We start from the raw sequence: 16,557 nt of genomic DNA, 5'->3' as shown, positions 1-16,557 counted from the left end.
TGAAAACAAGACCAAAAACCAAATCATAAAACCATGGCAAAAAACCCCCAGCCAACCAACATCCCACCCCCATTTCTTCTGTGCTTTGGATAATCCAAGTGAGGGCTTCCTGAGCCCTTGGCAGCCGGACCCCTTGGGGTGTGACTCATAACCTGGGCTGATACACTGGGTTCTAGTTTGGGGTCCTCTGGAGCTGAGAAGTAGACTGCTGCAGTTACAGCTCCAAAGCTGGGCCTTGTTAACCTGGGCTGCATCTAACAGATGTATTTCCCTGTAAGAGAAAGCCACAGATAAATGAGGGATCTCAGCATTTTATCCTTCACTGGTGCCTGCAGTGAAGCTGCTGTGGTGAAGCCCAGGCCCAGTGTGCATGGATGAGGATGTTTCAGTGCTGCCTCCATCCTGGTGCAGGGGATGGCATGAATGGGCTGGTGGGACACAGGAGCACTCTACAGTCAGTCTCCTCCAGACTCTGCAGTTTGACTCAAGGCTTGGGATTTGCTCTGTGTTAAACTGGAAAGCTTGGAGAAGGACATAATGGACCTGGTGTCATGTGTCTGTGTTATACAATGATGAGATGCTTTTCTAAATGTTCTGCTGCCATTTTACACCAAGCTGTTGAACCTGACACAGTAATGACCGAGTAAAATCTGAGATGTTTTGTAGAGATCAGAGATCAAGTTGGTTTTGTTCCTTTTGTCTGTAGTCTGTCTCAATTAAGGCATCTGTGATGAAGCTAACACCATGTCCTTTTGCCTTCTTCACCACAGATATTTCTGGTTAGGAAATCTGCAAGACTGCAGAAGAAAGTCATCTCTCTGCGTCTGCCCAGTGACTGTGGGTCCTGCCTAAAAGAATTTGCAATAAAAGAAAGCACATACAGTAAGTTTCAAGCTACCTACTTCACAGCTACTTGTCACCCTGTGTGAGCCAGGAACACTCTGGTCTTCTGGCACCCAAAGTCATGCAAATGGTGTCACAAATGGTGCCATCTGTGGGGGTCACAGACAGCCTGGAGAAGGGAAGAGGAACAGAAATTCTTAAGTCAGTGCTGGACACAACTGGAATATTTCTTGCGTGTACCTGGCTGAATCCAGGGTTCATTGATTATTAGTTACCCTCTTCTGTAGAAACAGTCTGTAATCCTGTCTGCTGTCAGTGAACTGTCCTTGCATTTCCTTGTACTCAGGGACTGCTTTTGGATGCAACTCTGTCATGAGCTCTCTTGTGAATACAAATTTGGATGTGGTTTATTTTGTCTTTTAATGTAATAACTAATCCTTAATTAATTAATTCTTAGGAGCTGTTTCTGGTGCAAGATCAGTCATATTTCTTTTTGAATTCCAGCTAGATTTGTTCCCTGTTTTCTAATAGAAATGAGGAAATGTTAGAATTCCAGTCACTTTTAAACTGATGCTGCACTTAAAGGGAGGGTTTGAAAAATACATTTGAGATACAGGAATGAAAAAAGGAAGCTGCAGCTGGTGAATGTATGTGGTGCAGAAACTGCAAGTGGTTCATTTTAACATGAAAATGAAAACCAGAGAAAATTGGCAGCAATTTTAGTTAAACTTCCCTGAGGCAGAGGGTCTGGGACAAACTTCTGTTTCTATTAGTGAACAGAGATAATGTTAGTTGAGTTTTTTTCCTTCTTACAGCTCCCTTCACTGCCGCAGTAACAAAAAGTTAATTCTGTGTATCTGGTTTTGGTTTCAGTTACAAAAAATGCTTGGCAAAGAGAAAGCTATCAGTGACAATTGATCTAAGTGTGATCTTGTACTAATGAATTCCCTGTCTCTCGTTTAGATAAAAAACTAAAATAATAATGTATTGTAAAAGCTTGTCCATGAAAAATCACAAGGGGGAAGTGTGTACTGACAGTTTTACTCACCAGTTATAGCTGAGGTTCTGATTGTGGTCAGGGATGTGAACTCTCATCTTAGCCCAGCCCAAATCACCTGCATGCTTACTATCTGCATTGATAGTGTCTTTGTGAAAGAAACCCCTTTTTCTGGGCACAAAAATGGCCAGGTTGACCATGTGAAGGCCAGATAAAAGAACCGAACCTGACCAGAGTTCTCTGGTTGAAGTGCAGACTCTACAGTCAGTAGTAGTGAAATCTTGGCCCGGGGCAGCTGGCTGTACAGCACGGAGTTGTGACAAAATTACACCTTTGCTGCTCACTGAGAGGCACTGCTGAGGGACCCAAAGCTGCTGTGTGGCTTTTGGCTTTCCCCACCAAGGCCAGGAGTCTGCCTTGTTGCAGCCCAGATTTGCCACTGGAGTCAGAGAGTGCCTAACGTAAGGGAGGTGGCAATCACTCCCCTGTCATTATTACTGTGAACAATTATTTCTATCAGTAGGAAACAGCGGTATGGAGTGGGGAAAAAAATTAAAGGCATTGTTCATGTCTTCCTTTCCCATTGTGCAAGGCAATAGCACAAAGCAGAATTGTCTGAGGATTTTTTAACAGGGTTTTCAGGTCAAATGCTTTTCTTGAATTGAAAGAAAAATGATGTTTAGGTTGCCAACACATCTGGGGAGAAGATGAGTAGGATGGAATGCAAGAGGAGGAAACAGGAGATTTAAAATAAGGTATATTAGTACACTGGGCAAACAAAGCCTCAGTTATTGTTTTATTGTCTATTAGCAAAACACTGTGCAGTTCTAATCACACCTTGATCTGTTTCCCAGGAAGCAGACCATGTGTTTGGAATACAAAAGCAAAACCCCCACCAAGGCTATCTGTATAATACTATGTATTCTTGAAAATGCCTTACACAGAGATGTGCTCCTACATACAGTTGCTTTTTCTTAACCAAACAGTAGTTAGCTTGATGGTGCAAACTTACTAACTTTATTAAAAATCTGAGTTGCATTTTATTAAGCTTTTCTTAGAAATGCTGGATAGACATGTGATGCTTTCCCACTTGTAACTTTCTTCACAGCATTTTCCTTGGAGGGGTCTGGAATAAGTTTTGCTGATTTATTCAGGCTCATTGCTTTCTACTGCATTAGCAGGTAAGATGGTGTTATGCTCCCGAGTCAGATTGCTAGACTGTCTTGAAACAAGTCTCAAGGACTTGGTTCACTGTGATATTGTCAAGGTTTAATGCAGGGCTGGCAATTAAATTAATGGCAAATACTCTATATAAACTCCTCTCCCTTCCCAGAAAGGGAAATGAAAGAGAGTAAGAGACAGAGACTTACGGTTTGGAAACTAAAGTACACAGCTTTAATGAAACAATAATGATGAAAAAGAAAATAATGACATATATACGAAACCAGTATCCTGCTCTTTCCCAGTCACCACTGAGGCTGCAGGGCCTATGAGGAGTCAAGGGTTTCCTGTCTTTGTACTGAGTCCATGATGGTGTTCTAGACTCTAGATTATCTCTGGTATGTTGTTTAAGTGTCTTTTCAAATGCTTTTTAGCTAGTGTATCAGTCTTGTGCATATGCTTGATTTGAATTTGAGTGACATGGTGAGATCCTGTTTTTTCAAGTTAATGTACAACGTAGAGAATATTTATGTGACAAAACCCCACTATCTGTGCTACCACAGATGGTTGGCTTGTTCACAGCCTTAAAAAAATTATGCTGACACCGGTTGTATGTAGGATACCTGTGCTCCTTTTGTTCTCGTTTACTATTAATTTCATAGGTGCTTCTGCTACAGTTTTTGCAGTTTGGCATGCACTGATATTTGAGGGTGTATCAGTAACAGTTGGGCAGGTATTGTCCTGGCAGATGGTAGTACTTGTACAATGTACATATGGTTGAGTAGGTTTGTCCCTTAAAATCTTTTACACTGGATGTGACTTATGTTGTTGTTCATGGATTGATGGGTTTCCCTTTGCAAACATTTATTCATCTTCTAGTATGCAGTGAAGAGAAACCAGATCTTAGAATAAATTATAAAGACTTTCTTAAAGTGTGTATTCATTCTTAGAACAGAGTAGCACCAAAACATCCTAACTTAGACATTTTTAGAGATCCGCCCATATACTCTTCAAGTTTTATTCTGAGAACTGGAGTTCAAATTTGAGAGCAATCAACAGCATATTCAGGAAATAAGTTTTGTTGAAGGGCTAAGGGCAGGTAACAGTTTTGCATCTCACTGGTATGCTTGTGAAAGACCAGGTGTAAAGGCATCTACGGTAATGGGAGAAAATATTGGATGGCTCTGTGGAAATTAGCCTGGAGAGAGTCCTGGGGTCTTGACTGTCATTTGCACTTCACAACACTTTCCCATTTCCCATAAAGGAGCCCGGGGTTGGTAATATTTTCATTCTGTGCTGTGTGTTTAAGGCTTCTGCTACAGCTTGAGAAGAAAATAAGAATCAGAGCTCAGCTAATGTCAGTATTGAAAACAAATGCTTTTAAAACCATGGATTTTGTTGTGAAAACCGTAATTGTTTTTCTCTTTGACAACAGGGATGTCCTTCCATTCACCCTGAAATTGCCTCATGCTATTGCTGCAGCAAAGACAGAAGCTGAACTTGAAGAGATTGCTCAGCTTGGACTGAGTAAGTAGTTCTCTACGTAGATTTCCTTCCCTGTGGTATTGCTGAAAGCTTGAAGAAACAGTCTGTATCAGTAAATAGTTCATATTTATCAGTGATGGTACAGATATCATTTAGAAAAGCAGCGCTTCTCTACTACCAAATGGTGACCTTGGTGCTCTTCCTTCGTTTTGTGCCTTCTGTGATATTTTTGTTGGTGCTGTTTCCTTCCTCCTTTCTCCTTTCCCCTCTCTGGACAGCCCTTGGGCAAAGCAAGTCTTATAATCCCCAGACATAGGTCTGATGTAGCTCCTCCTCCAAGGGCTAGTGTTGGCTGTGGGCTCACATACCAGGCACTGGCTTGATAATTTGCTGGAGTTACCAGGAGAGTGTGGGAACTGACATTCACTGTTGGTGAAACTTCTCTTCAGATTCACATGATCTTAGAATGATGATTCTGGAGATCAGTGGCTTGATGGCTTACTAATAAAAGGAGAAGTGTGTACATAGGACCTGTAGGATATATCAATGTACATTGGTGTTCGTTTAGTGAAATGTAAAGAAAACCAAAACAACAAAAGAAAATGCAGGGACATGTCCTTTCATCCCTTGTTGCTACTGCTATGACCAAATGCAGGCTCTCTGTAAAGCCTTGTACCTGGAGTGTGTAGGAGGTGCAGAGTCTGGCAGGGTTTGAATCACAGGCTCAACTCAGATGAGTGGTTGAGTAACTCCTACAAAGTGCTGAATGGCTTCATTTCCTTTTGCAGGAAGGGACTGTTGACTGTCAGCAGTCTTTGTCCCAGCAGATATTTGAATCATCTTTGGTTAAGAAATGGTTCCTCAGCAAATCATAGCCTCAGCATGAGGCTATGTGGTGGGACTTTGCAGCAAAGCCATATGTATTTGTTTCACTGCACTAGCAATGCAATTAAGGGATTTGTTTTAGAGAGGAGAGAAAGTATGGATTTTCTTGGGAACAGAAGCAAACACAGAGCTGTTGATAAGATGCATGTTTGAATCAGGAAAAAAAAAACAGGTCTGATTGAGATACAGTGTTGTAAAGACAGTCTCCCAGTGATACATGGAAGCTTTAAAGTAATATTAGGTGAGTTTGTCGATGGGAGATGATAATGGTGGTGTTGAGCAAGCTCTCCAGACTGACCACAGTGTCTTTGTCCTCAGTACACCAGAGCACCATGGCCTGCTTGCTGCAGTTAGTCTTGCTCTTGAACAGTCACTGGCTTGTGTGTGTTGTTTCTTTAAGCTAATGCATTTAAAACTAAGGAGGAGGCTGATGGATCAGTGTTGAACTGTGTGGTTGGTGTATTTAGGGTCAGTTATCTACTGTACACCAGATTAAGATCACAGTGACTGTGAGCAAAAGCTGGACAACAAAGATGAGATTTTGATGGAGTTTTAGGTGTCCACATGCAAAAGAGTACACCAAGAAGTCACCCCGTCAACACTGTAGACCCAAGAGGTACTTAAAAGCTCTGAAGAGTCCTTCCTGTTAAGTGTGAGCTTTCCTTAAGCAACACGTAGGCGCCAAACACCTTGTTCTGAACACGGAAGGTGGTAGCTCCTGTCAGAGCTCTGTTACACCACAGGATCAGAGGGGGAGAAATGCACAAGGCTGGTCAACAGCACGAAGCCCAGCAAACCACATCAGGAAGAACTGAGGGTAAAGGTGTCAAGGCTGTTGCCAACCTGTAAGGTTCCAAGTGCGGAACGTAAAATTCCCTCTCTGTCTCTCTTGTTTCATCTGCAGCAGCACTTCCATCGTGCATGTTTGCTGCAGCCCACGTGCCAGGCACGCTTGCCAGTCTGCTGAGGGATCTGCAGGCAGGATGTGGAGTCACAGAGCTGGATAAAAACAGCAGTGTTGCATGACTATGTAGAGAAATATGTCTGTGCCCATACATGTTCTCTGGCAGCAGCCTGTCACCAGGGACTGTTTCCTGTCTCTGGCTCCATAGGCAAGACACTCTGTGATGGATGCTGTTGTTGAGTGCTGGGCATTCACACAGTTGGGCCCAGGTGTCATTGCTTGACAGCCCAAATGAGGCATCTTGACGCTACAGGAAAAGGGCCTGTGTCACGCTTCACAAATTTTAACAAAATCTCCCTCCTCTGGTATTCCTCCATTATTTCAGACTGATTGCTGTCCTCAGAGGCTTGTCTGGTTTCAATCTTCGTACTTGCCAGAGCAAATGAGCTTTACCATTGACTCAGTTACAAAAACATGCTGACACTGGAACAAGTGCAGAGGCTGCAGCTGAAACATGCTGGTTTAGCACAGGTTTTCCACACTGCTGGTGTGAGACTACACATTCAGTCTGTCTGTGTGCTGCTGAGTGTCTAAAACGTCAGGCAGACTGTGTCACCATTGCAGAGGCAGGGCTGCAGGACAGTGCTCTAAAGAGACTCCAGCATTTGGTCTGCATAGCTAAAGATAATGTGTACCCCCACCACAGCAAAATGTGAGCTGTCTTTTCATGTGTAGTTTCATTTGTTCACTACCAAAGGAAACCAAACCAAAATTTTTGGTGAATTTCCCTAAGTGGCCATTAGCTGGTGTAAATCAGCCTAACTGCTGCCTTTAATGGAGTGAGTTTATTAATGCCATCTGAGAATGTAGGCTTATTTCTCCTGAGATATACTAGTGAATAGTGTGTGTTCATTTCAGTCTCAAGATGGCAATAATTACAGTCTTACAGTCTCCATTCCTTTATTTGATTCTCAGTTTCTTTTTAAGCTTAGTTCAGTAAGCTGATTTCAAGCTACACATTGGTCATGGTGTTTATAAATGAGGAAGAGCAGCCCTGGGTGTGTAGCATGCAATTATGTCTGGTGATTCTTGAAGAGGTTCAATTGGATTTATTCCCTCCTGCCCCCACCCTGAATTAATAAAAACTTGTCTAAATTTGTGAATGCTTGAAACTGGTGCTGTCGAGCTAAGTGTTCTGAAAGCTGTCTGCCTTCTGTTTGTATTCTTACATTAATGCAATGGTGATTTTCAGACTTCTGGAGCTCCCCAGCCAACAGCAGCCCCCTGGATCCTTCACCTACTCGCAGGCCTTTGCCTTCGGATGGTGCTTGTAGAGACTCGCGCCAGCTCTGCCTTATAAATGGAGTGCATTCTATACGGACCAGAACGCCCTCGGAGCTGGAGTGCAGCCAGACCAACGGAGCGCTGTGCTTCATTAATCCCCTCTTCTTGAAAGTGCACAGCCAGGATGTCAGTGGAAGTCTGAAAAGGCAGAGCCCGAGAGCTCCAGACGTGAATGGCACAGCGAGGCCTCGCTCCCCCCCACCCCGGCCACCACCTCCTTCTATTAATAGCATCCTCACAAGTCCACAGCTTTCCAGGACTATAAAGCAGACGAGCATGCCAGAAACAGTCAACCATAAGAAAGAGAGAGGCTTGGATTTGCTGCAGAGTAAGCCAACCCCTATTCCGCCTCCTCGGCTGAAGAAGCAGGCTGCTTGCTCGGAGGTGGAAGGTGGAAGCTCAAAGACTGCAGGGATAACTCGACCTGGCTGCAGCTCGGTGCCTGTGCCCGAAGCTGCTGGCATTCCAGGTGAGACTCTGCCTGAGCCTGCTCCAGCAGCTGCCAAAAAGACGGTAGCTGCCAGCTCTGAGTCACACATCCCGTGGAATGGAGGCAGGCAGAGGCTGAGCGACATGAGCATTTCCACCTCCTCGTCTGACTCGCTGGACTTCGACCGGAGCATGCCGCTGTTTGGCTATGAGGGGGACACCAACAGCAGCCTGGAGGATTTTGAGGGGGAAAGTGACCAAGAGAGCATGGCACCCCCTTTGAAGCCCAAGAAGAAAAGAAACAGTTCATTTGTTCTCCCCAAAATTGTGAAATCTCAGCTACGGAAAGTCAGTGGGGTTTTCAGTTCCTTCATGACTCCTGAAAAGAGGATGATTAAGAAAATTGCAGAGATGTCCCGGGACAAACGCACTTATTTTGGATGCCTAGTGCAGGACTATGTCAGCTTTCTGCAGGAAAACAAGGAGTGCCATGTTTCAAGCACTGATATGCTGCAAACCATCCGGCAGTTCATGACCCAAGTCAAGAACTATTTGTCCCAAAGCTCCGAACTTGATCCCCCAATCGAATCACTGATTCCCGAGGACCAAATAGGTAAGAAACACTTTATTGTGTTTTGGGGGAAGGTGAAAATGTGTAATCTGTGTTTGTAGTGATAGTCTTTGTGTCAGTTTGGAAATGTGTTACTGACTTTGCTAGCAGAGTAAAGCCATTGAATACTGGAGTTGTGAAACAAAATAAGCCCCCATAAACCCCCTACCCCCAACCACTCGAGCAACTGAGAAGGGCTGTGCTACAGAGCTGTTTGTAAAAAGTCATCCTTAAAATAGCTGCAGTGTGAACTTCACCTCTGATTTTTAATTTATTTTTTTTTAGCTGCTGTACTGTTAACAGTACAAAATTCTTTGTTTGCTGGCACTTGTGTATTTTCCCTTGCATTGGGCTGAAATAGTTCTTGAGTGCCCATTTTACAGATATGGATTGTAGCTGTAAAACTAGAATTTATTTGAAACCAGTGACAGTAAAGATCAGAGAGACATTTCATAGCAATTTACTTTTGAAATAAATCTCATTCTTCCAAACAGTCTAATTCACTCTTAGAAAAGCTGCACCATTCCTACATTTGAAACTAAATAAAAATATGTATAAGAATTAAAAAAAAAAGAGAGAGAAAAATGTGTGCGAGAAAGAGGGGGATGTTAGTCTCAGGTTTTCTATACCTCTCTGTGACATGTACATGTTTATAAATGGTTGCAGATGAGCTACATGTTTGAATACATGTTTTAGCAACAGGGCAAGACTTGTGTATCCACAAAAGTGAAATCACTGTTGCTGTATAAAATCTCACTGCCCCTCTATCTTGCCTAGTCTGAGCAGTATTTGTAAGAGAGCCTATGAGCCAGTTCTAGGAGGTAAACATCCCTCAGGGCAGAATACTTTCCTTGTGAGCTCACTTCAGTCCTAATTTGCTTGTTTTTCTTCTGTACCCTCGTGTCACAACAGTTGGCCTGGTGCAAAATTCTCAGACAGTTCTTTCTCTGGGACTAAAGGGTGCTTTTATGTTGACATTTCTGTCTGTCCTTGGTCGAGAGGAAGTATTCTCATGTAACCTCAACTTCATGTATACCAAGTCAAGCAAAAGTAACAAGCACTGCTAAAGCAAATACAACAGTACGAAGAATGTCCTTGAAATCAGGACTCTTTCAAAGATGTATAATGGTCTCACTGGAATAATAAAGAATATTATGTGGGTGTTATGTGGAAGAAAAACGACCAATTGAGCAGTGGTGCAGACTCATTTTTGCCTGGATTTCTGTGGAGTACTGGGTATTTGGCAAAGAAATACAGATCTAGTTTGCTTGTAATTTTGTGAAAGCTTGGCGTGAGTTGTACTTTGCATCGTAAGGGTGTGGTTTCAGGCTGTGGGTCTCTGACGACTGGCAAAATGCTCTCTGCTTTTAAATGTCTCTGTAGTTTGGAGCAGCACAAGCTATGAAATGCAATAACTAAACTACATTGGTTTTCTTCAGCGACAGAGAGTCTGGCTTTCATCGTGTGATTAAATGCAATTAATTTATGAAGTGAGATAGTTTAAACAAAGGAAGAACTTGCTTTTGAATCATCTGCTGCCTATGGCTTGAGCCTGCAAACAACCACAGGATCAGGAGTGTCGGATGCTGCTGATCTAAGCAGATAACTATGTGACAGCAGGATTCAGTCATCCCTATAGAGAAATTTTTATGATTTAGCCCTGCCTATTACCCGCAGTTTTGCTTGACTATTTCAGTATGGTATGGCAGCCTGAATTGTAACTTCATGAACAGTCATCCCTCCTCTCTAGTCAGTTGACCCTTTGGTGGTGCAGGGTGTTCCCCCTGACGCCTGGGTTTGGCTGTGTGCTGCTGGGAGGACATTCCTCTCTGCTCAGGGACTGCTGTCCCACAGCGGAGGGTCAGTTCTGCTGGGCTGGTGGCTGCCCAGTGGGAGCGGCCGGGACTGGGAGGTGCTGGGCGGCTGCTCTGGCCTCAGCTCTGCCCTGTGCTGCGGGGGCCGCTGCGGGCCCGGGGCCGGACGGCTGCGGTCTCCCGTTCTGAGCAGCCAGGCTTCACCTTGTCCTGCTGCGTCTCCTGAATTTGGGTATGTGCTAGAGCAGCAGCCTGCGGGCTTAGTGAGGCCCTTGGTGTTGGGACTTCCCTCTGTGTCTGGGTGGTGACCCTGCGATAGTGGAGCTTTTCCCATAGAACTAACGGTGTCATGGGCTTCCCAGGCTCTTGCAAGCAGAAGACTTACATGGGAGATCTTTTAAGTTTCCCAGGCAGGAGGCATATCAAATGGTTTAGCTTCTGCCAAACCATCGGTAGAATGTGCATCCATGTTTCTGATTATCCTGACAGGTGCCTTCTAATCTTAGCACTGCAGGCTGTTAACCCTTCCTGGAACTATGGGATTCCCGGGATTGGGACAGAATCAAGACTAAGGCACACGGCTTTTTATTGTTGATGGATGAATGCAAAGTATTTTTTTAAGAAGCTGTCCACACCTGAATATGTGTCCATGGAAGAGACCTGGACTGATCAGAGAAAATCCTGGTAGTCCACAGCTGCTTGAATAGCAAATGTTCAAGTTTTTGTTTGTGCTTCTTCTTTTCTTGGCTGCAAACAGAGTCAAGTTGACTGTCATTGCTTTGCCAGGTGATCACCAGGCAGGATCTAACACCTGAACAACTTCAGTCCCAGTGCCCAAATCTGAGCCTAGCCCAAGAAATGTTTGGTTTAAAAAATTTGGCAATATGTATTCACTGATCCTGTAGGAAGGTTCCTGAACAGTACTGCCTGTTACTTGCTTTAGTATTTCTAATGCATAATGGATCTTTTAAATGTTGAATGTTAAGAGGCTTGGAGAGAACATGTTGGTCTCCAACTGGCAGGACGTGCCTTGTGGCAGGGACTTGGGTCTGTATGGAGGGGCTGGAGGCTGCACAGAGGAGCACAGTCCATTCCCCATGGGAGCTGGTGTGTCACCATGCTGAGGGAGGCTTCTCTGGGCAGCGCTTTGGCCTTGGTATTCTTGCTGAGAGGCAGTGTTTACTTTTGTTCCTACAAGATTTTATCATATTAGCTTTAGGCCTCTTTCCAACTTAGGAAGATAACTTTAAACCTGGTCTGCAAAGGACTGGCGATGCTCTTCTCCCACCCCTGCCATGTGCCACATGTGGATGTTGTATGTGAACTCTGCTTTATCATCCACATTTTAAATGAAAATACGAAATACACTAAAGTCCAGGGCTGACCCTCGTGGTACCTCTTTCCAAATATCTGTCCCATTTGACAGTCAACCACTGATAATTGGGCTCTCAGTGCAGTATTTTATGCACCCATCCATGCAGTCACCTTATTGTAATCACTGCAAGACATTATTTCCTTTGTTTGCTTACAGAAGAGTTGCAGGTAATAGGGTTTTGGATCTTTAAAAGGTACAGCCCACTCCCTGCTCCCCTTTTCTTCACTGATCCAGCTATCCTCTTAAAGCACATAGAATGGTATGCCACTATTTCTTCTTGAAAAAACTCATGTTGGCTATACTTTAGAATTATACTACTTTTCACAGAATCACAGAATCTTAGGGGTTGGAAGGGACCTTGAAAGATCACCCAGTCCAACCCCCCTGCCAGAGCAGAGTCACCCAGAGCACATCACACAGGAACTTGTCCAGGTGGGTTTGAATGTCTCCAGGGATGGACACTCCACAACCTCTCTGGGCAGCCTGTCCCAGGGCTCTGTCACTCTCACAGGAAAGAAGTTTTTTCTGATGTTTACGTGGAACCTCCTGTGTTCCAGTTTGCATCCATTGCCCCTTGTCCTATCACTGGACATCACTGAACAAAGCCTGGCTCCATCCTCCTGACATTGCCCTTAACATATTTGTAAACACTGATGAGGTCGCCCCTCAGTCTCCTCTTCTCCAAGCTCAAGAGACCCAGCTCCCTCAGCCTTTCCTCATCAGGGAGATGTTCCACTCTCTTCATCATCTTTGTGGCTCTGCCCTGGACTCTTTCAGGCAGTTCCCTTTCCTTCTTGAACTGAGGGGCCCAGAACTGGACACAATACTCCAGATGCGGCCTCACCAGGGCAGAACAGAGGGGGAGGAGAACCTCCCTTGCCCTACTAACCACCCCCTTTCTAATGCACCCCAGAATGCCATTGGCCTTCTTGGCCACAAGGGCACATTGCTGGCACATCTACTGCCCTACCATCATCTATCCACCTAGTTACTTCCTCATAGAAAGCTCTAAGGTTGGTCAAACGTGACTTCCCCTCGGTAAAGCCATGTTGACTGTTCTTAATGACCCTCTCATCCTTGATATGTCTAGAGATAGTGCCAAGAGCAAGTTGTTCCATCACCTTTCCAGGGATGGAGGTGAGGCTGACCGGTCTATAGTTACCCAGGTCCTCCTTCTTGCCCTTCTTGTAAACTGGAGTGACATTTGCTATCCTCCAGTCCTCAGGCACCTTTCCTGTTGCCCACGACTGACCAAAGATGATGGAGAGTGGCCTAGCAATGACCTCTGCCAGCTCCCTCAGCACCCACGGGTGTTTTCCATCCAGACCCATCGATTTATGGATGTCCAGATTGCTTAACTGATCCCTAACCCAATCCTCATCTACCAAAGCAAACTCCTCCTTCATCCTGGCTTCTTCTGGGGCTTCAGGGATCTGGGGCCCCTGGGGACAGTCTGCAGCAATAAAGACAGAGGCAAAGGCAGCATCCAGTACCTCTGCCTTCTTTATATCCTCTGTCACCAGGGCACCCACCTCATTAAGCAGTGATTACTTTTTACGTGCTTTCACATTTGTTTTGGTGTCCTGTCACCCTACCCTGTTCATCTTAAGATACCATCATCCTAGTACCTTCCCATGTTGAGTTGAGGCTGATCAATGTGTCCCCCAGCATTCCTCCTTTTGCTATGGGAGCAGGAGGATAGGGCAAGTAAGAGGCAATGGTAAATGTGCTGAGCAGAGGCAGAGGATTTGGTTCTCCCTTTCTCGACCATCCTTCTGATTTGCTCTGTGACTTATTCCCTACTGTTTTATTACTTCTTTAAGAGAAGATGTGTTAATCACAAAACCATAGCCTGAGTTTTAAGTAGCCCATAGCTGATTAAAGGAAAACAAACCCAGCACAAGTAGTTCTGTGATTCATCGGTGTAATGAGGGGAGGTTTACCCTACAGACCTTTCTTTCCTAGTTGCTCAACTTCTGCCATCGCTGCCTATCCATCACCCACCTCATTTCTACCTCTGTTTTCAGGATTGAGCAGATTATCAAGGAATGTGTGTTGTGTGAGGTCTTGCCCCTTCAGAGGAGATTCCCTTGTCTGCACCATGGACTAGGCATGTGTCACCATAGACATAGACCAAGAACTGGACACTTGGCCATCCTGACAAGAGCTACCTCATGATAGACCCTTATGAGTCATGCTGGTCTATGAACAGTCAAGATATTAGGAAAATTCAAAACAAAGCAAACTCAGTGAAGTCAGGTGTCCTGCACATACACACCATGGTGTTCCAAAGGAACCTTCTGTGCTCAACCTCACAGGCAATGCCCCTGGTGAAGGGCTCAGCCTTTCTATGATGTTCCCAAGCTTGCTCAGTCTCTCACTCAGCCCTTCTTTTACTCATGAGTAGTTTGGCCATTGCAGATGATAAACAGGGCTTGTGTGTAAATGCAGGGATTGGAATCTGACAGTTATTCTCAGTGGAGCAACAGCTGGCAACAGGTACTGACAGCCTGGAAAAGGTGAGAGCACGCCTGCCATTTCGAGCAGCAAGAGCTGGGAAGAGGCTGTGTGAGGACACTGGTGATGACTAATATATTGTCCTCTCTGGATGCAGACTTGTGTGGTTTGCAGCAAAACAAAATAGCATGTCAGCACAGGATACAGATGTGTTTCCACAAGTGACAACGAAACTAGCTGGCTGGCCTTTACAATTCATTTATCAAAGCACTTCCAGTTCCCATTTTGAGGCTGGAAGCTTATTATAGGTACCATTTCAGCAACACTACATCGTGCTCAGCTCAAATGAGATTCAATTAAAAAATAAAATCTGAACAGTGTCTGTTTTGATTTTTGAAGTATTAAGCATCCTCAGAGGATATTATGGAAACATTTTCTGTATGCTGAAGTAAATAGGATTTATTTTTTTTTTGCCCATTTGGATCTGAGACATATACAGAGATGTTAATGCAAAGGATCAGTACTCAGTTCATGACTTAAGATGCTAATTTGCCTGGGAGGCCCTCCTATACTTTTTTTGCAGCCATTAGAAGTTAAACAGTGAAAGTTGCTGCTGGCTGGGAATTGTTTTGTGGGATGATATCCAGAAACACCTTTGACTTCAAAGGCGATGCTAACAGCAGTTCAGAAAAAAGGCTAAATAGTTGGATGGTCTGATCCCAAACATGTTTATAGTTATCTTGTGACACTGAATATTGGTCTAGGACTGAGATCACAAGGAATTGTGTCCTTCCAGGCATTAATTACAACATAAAAACTTGTATTTGTTTTATATTAATTAGGATACATGGGATACATAAAGGCGTTATTATTGACTATTTTTTTTTTTTAAAAAAAAAGGTAGTCCAGTCCAGTCTTTATCAATCTTGGTGTGTTGTTGGCCTCATCAGTTTGCTAGAATTTGCCACATTTTAGTTTGAGGTCAGAACTCCATGGTTCTTATGTCTGCACCAAGAATTCATAAAGGAGAAGTTGTGTGTTGTTTTGGGTTTGTTTGGTTTGGTGGTTTTCTTGGTTGGTTTTCTGGTTTTGTTTTTTTCAAACTACAACAAAAACCTTGCACACACTGTCATATCTTCATCCTTCCTCTCTAGTCACTTGCTGGCTATTTCTGTGCAAACGTTGTGTATTAAAATGACAGTTTCTCCTGGTCCGCCCTTGGCAAACAGAGGCAGTTAGTATCTCTCTGGAATCACAGCTATATGTCCTTTAATTAATTAGTCTCCTATTAGCTGTAATATAGTCACTGAGCAGCACCAAAGGGTGCTAAATATTCCGCCTTATTTTTATTTACCTGATCACATTAACAGCACAGAATCCCTCAGGAATATCCTTCAGCAATCAGTGCTTGGACCTTGTGCAGAGCTTTGAGCACAGGCATGTGAGTTACCTGCTCTCTTCCTCTGTGCTGCTTCAGATCTATTTAAGTTCCCAGAGGAACTGTGGAATGTCATGGAGTACATTTCAAAGCAAGTTTTATGTTTTTTATGCTATTGGAGCTTGTGATGAATTGCAGATATGAAAAACACCTTCTTTCCATCTTATACAGCCATAACATCTGTGTGATTCATCTGGATGGGAAGCTGTGGGAGTGGCTCTAACTTAAGGGTTGAGGGCAGAAGGCTGAAATCTTCCATTTCTCCCTACAGATAACAAGCCTGGTCCCAACCAAGGACTGGGGCTCTGTGTAGGAATTTTCCCTCCAGACAGCATGCAGTTCCTGTAGCCTCTGGGGAGGGACTGCTGCTGCAGCTCCTTCCATGCTGATACTGCCAGCAGCTGAACCAGCTTCAGTCTGGAGCCTGTTGGGATCAGCCACAGAAGCCTACTGAGTTTTCCTGTCTCCCATCCCAAACCACTCACTTAGTATTAGACTAAGGACTCTAAGGATTCTTTACAATTTATTGTGCCTTTTGTGACCAAATGTGGTGTTGACCCTTCTTTGTTGAGATGAAGGATGGCTGACACTAACTATTTGTGTGCAGAACTTCAGTGGAAGCCTGTGGGAGTTAAAATTTCATGGGGATATAGAGTTATCTGCTTAACATAATGTTTGGCAGCATTGGCTGCTTTAATTTGGACTTAAATGAGACCAGGCAGTTGGAATGCAGGCTGCAGAGGTGCTCTGCTTACAAGCAAAGCAGTTGGTGTTTTTTCTATTTTTAAAAAACTGAACAGGCAGTAGAATTAAAG

General features: G+C 44.1%; 1 protein-coding gene across 5 annotated transcripts in view; it reads left to right on the top strand.

The window, feature by feature from the left end:
• The window catches only part of RIN2 (Ras and Rab interactor 2), a 74,662-nt gene that overhangs the window by 46,874 nt on the left and 11,231 nt on the right, over window positions 1-16,557 (top strand). For all 5 annotated transcript variants that reach the window (XM_051613705.1, XM_051613701.1, XM_051613700.1 and 2 more), the window contains 4 exons: window positions 771-882; window positions 2,949-3,021; window positions 4,437-4,528; window positions 7,528-8,661. In XM_051613705.1, coding sequence (XP_051469665.1) covers window positions 771-882; window positions 2,949-3,021; window positions 4,437-4,528; window positions 7,528-8,661 — 1,411 coding nt within the window. The remainder of the gene's footprint in view (window positions 1-770; window positions 883-2,948; window positions 3,022-4,436; window positions 4,529-7,527; window positions 8,662-16,557) is intronic.

Source organism: Apus apus, chromosome 3 (genome assembly GCF_020740795.1).
Source record: "Apus apus isolate bApuApu2 chromosome 3, bApuApu2.pri.cur, whole genome shotgun sequence".
Lineage (NCBI taxonomy): Eukaryota > Metazoa > Chordata > Aves > Apodiformes > Apodidae > Apus > Apus apus.
The sequence above is the reverse complement of the archived record's forward strand: the minus strand, read 5'-3'. Positions and strand labels throughout refer to the sequence as shown.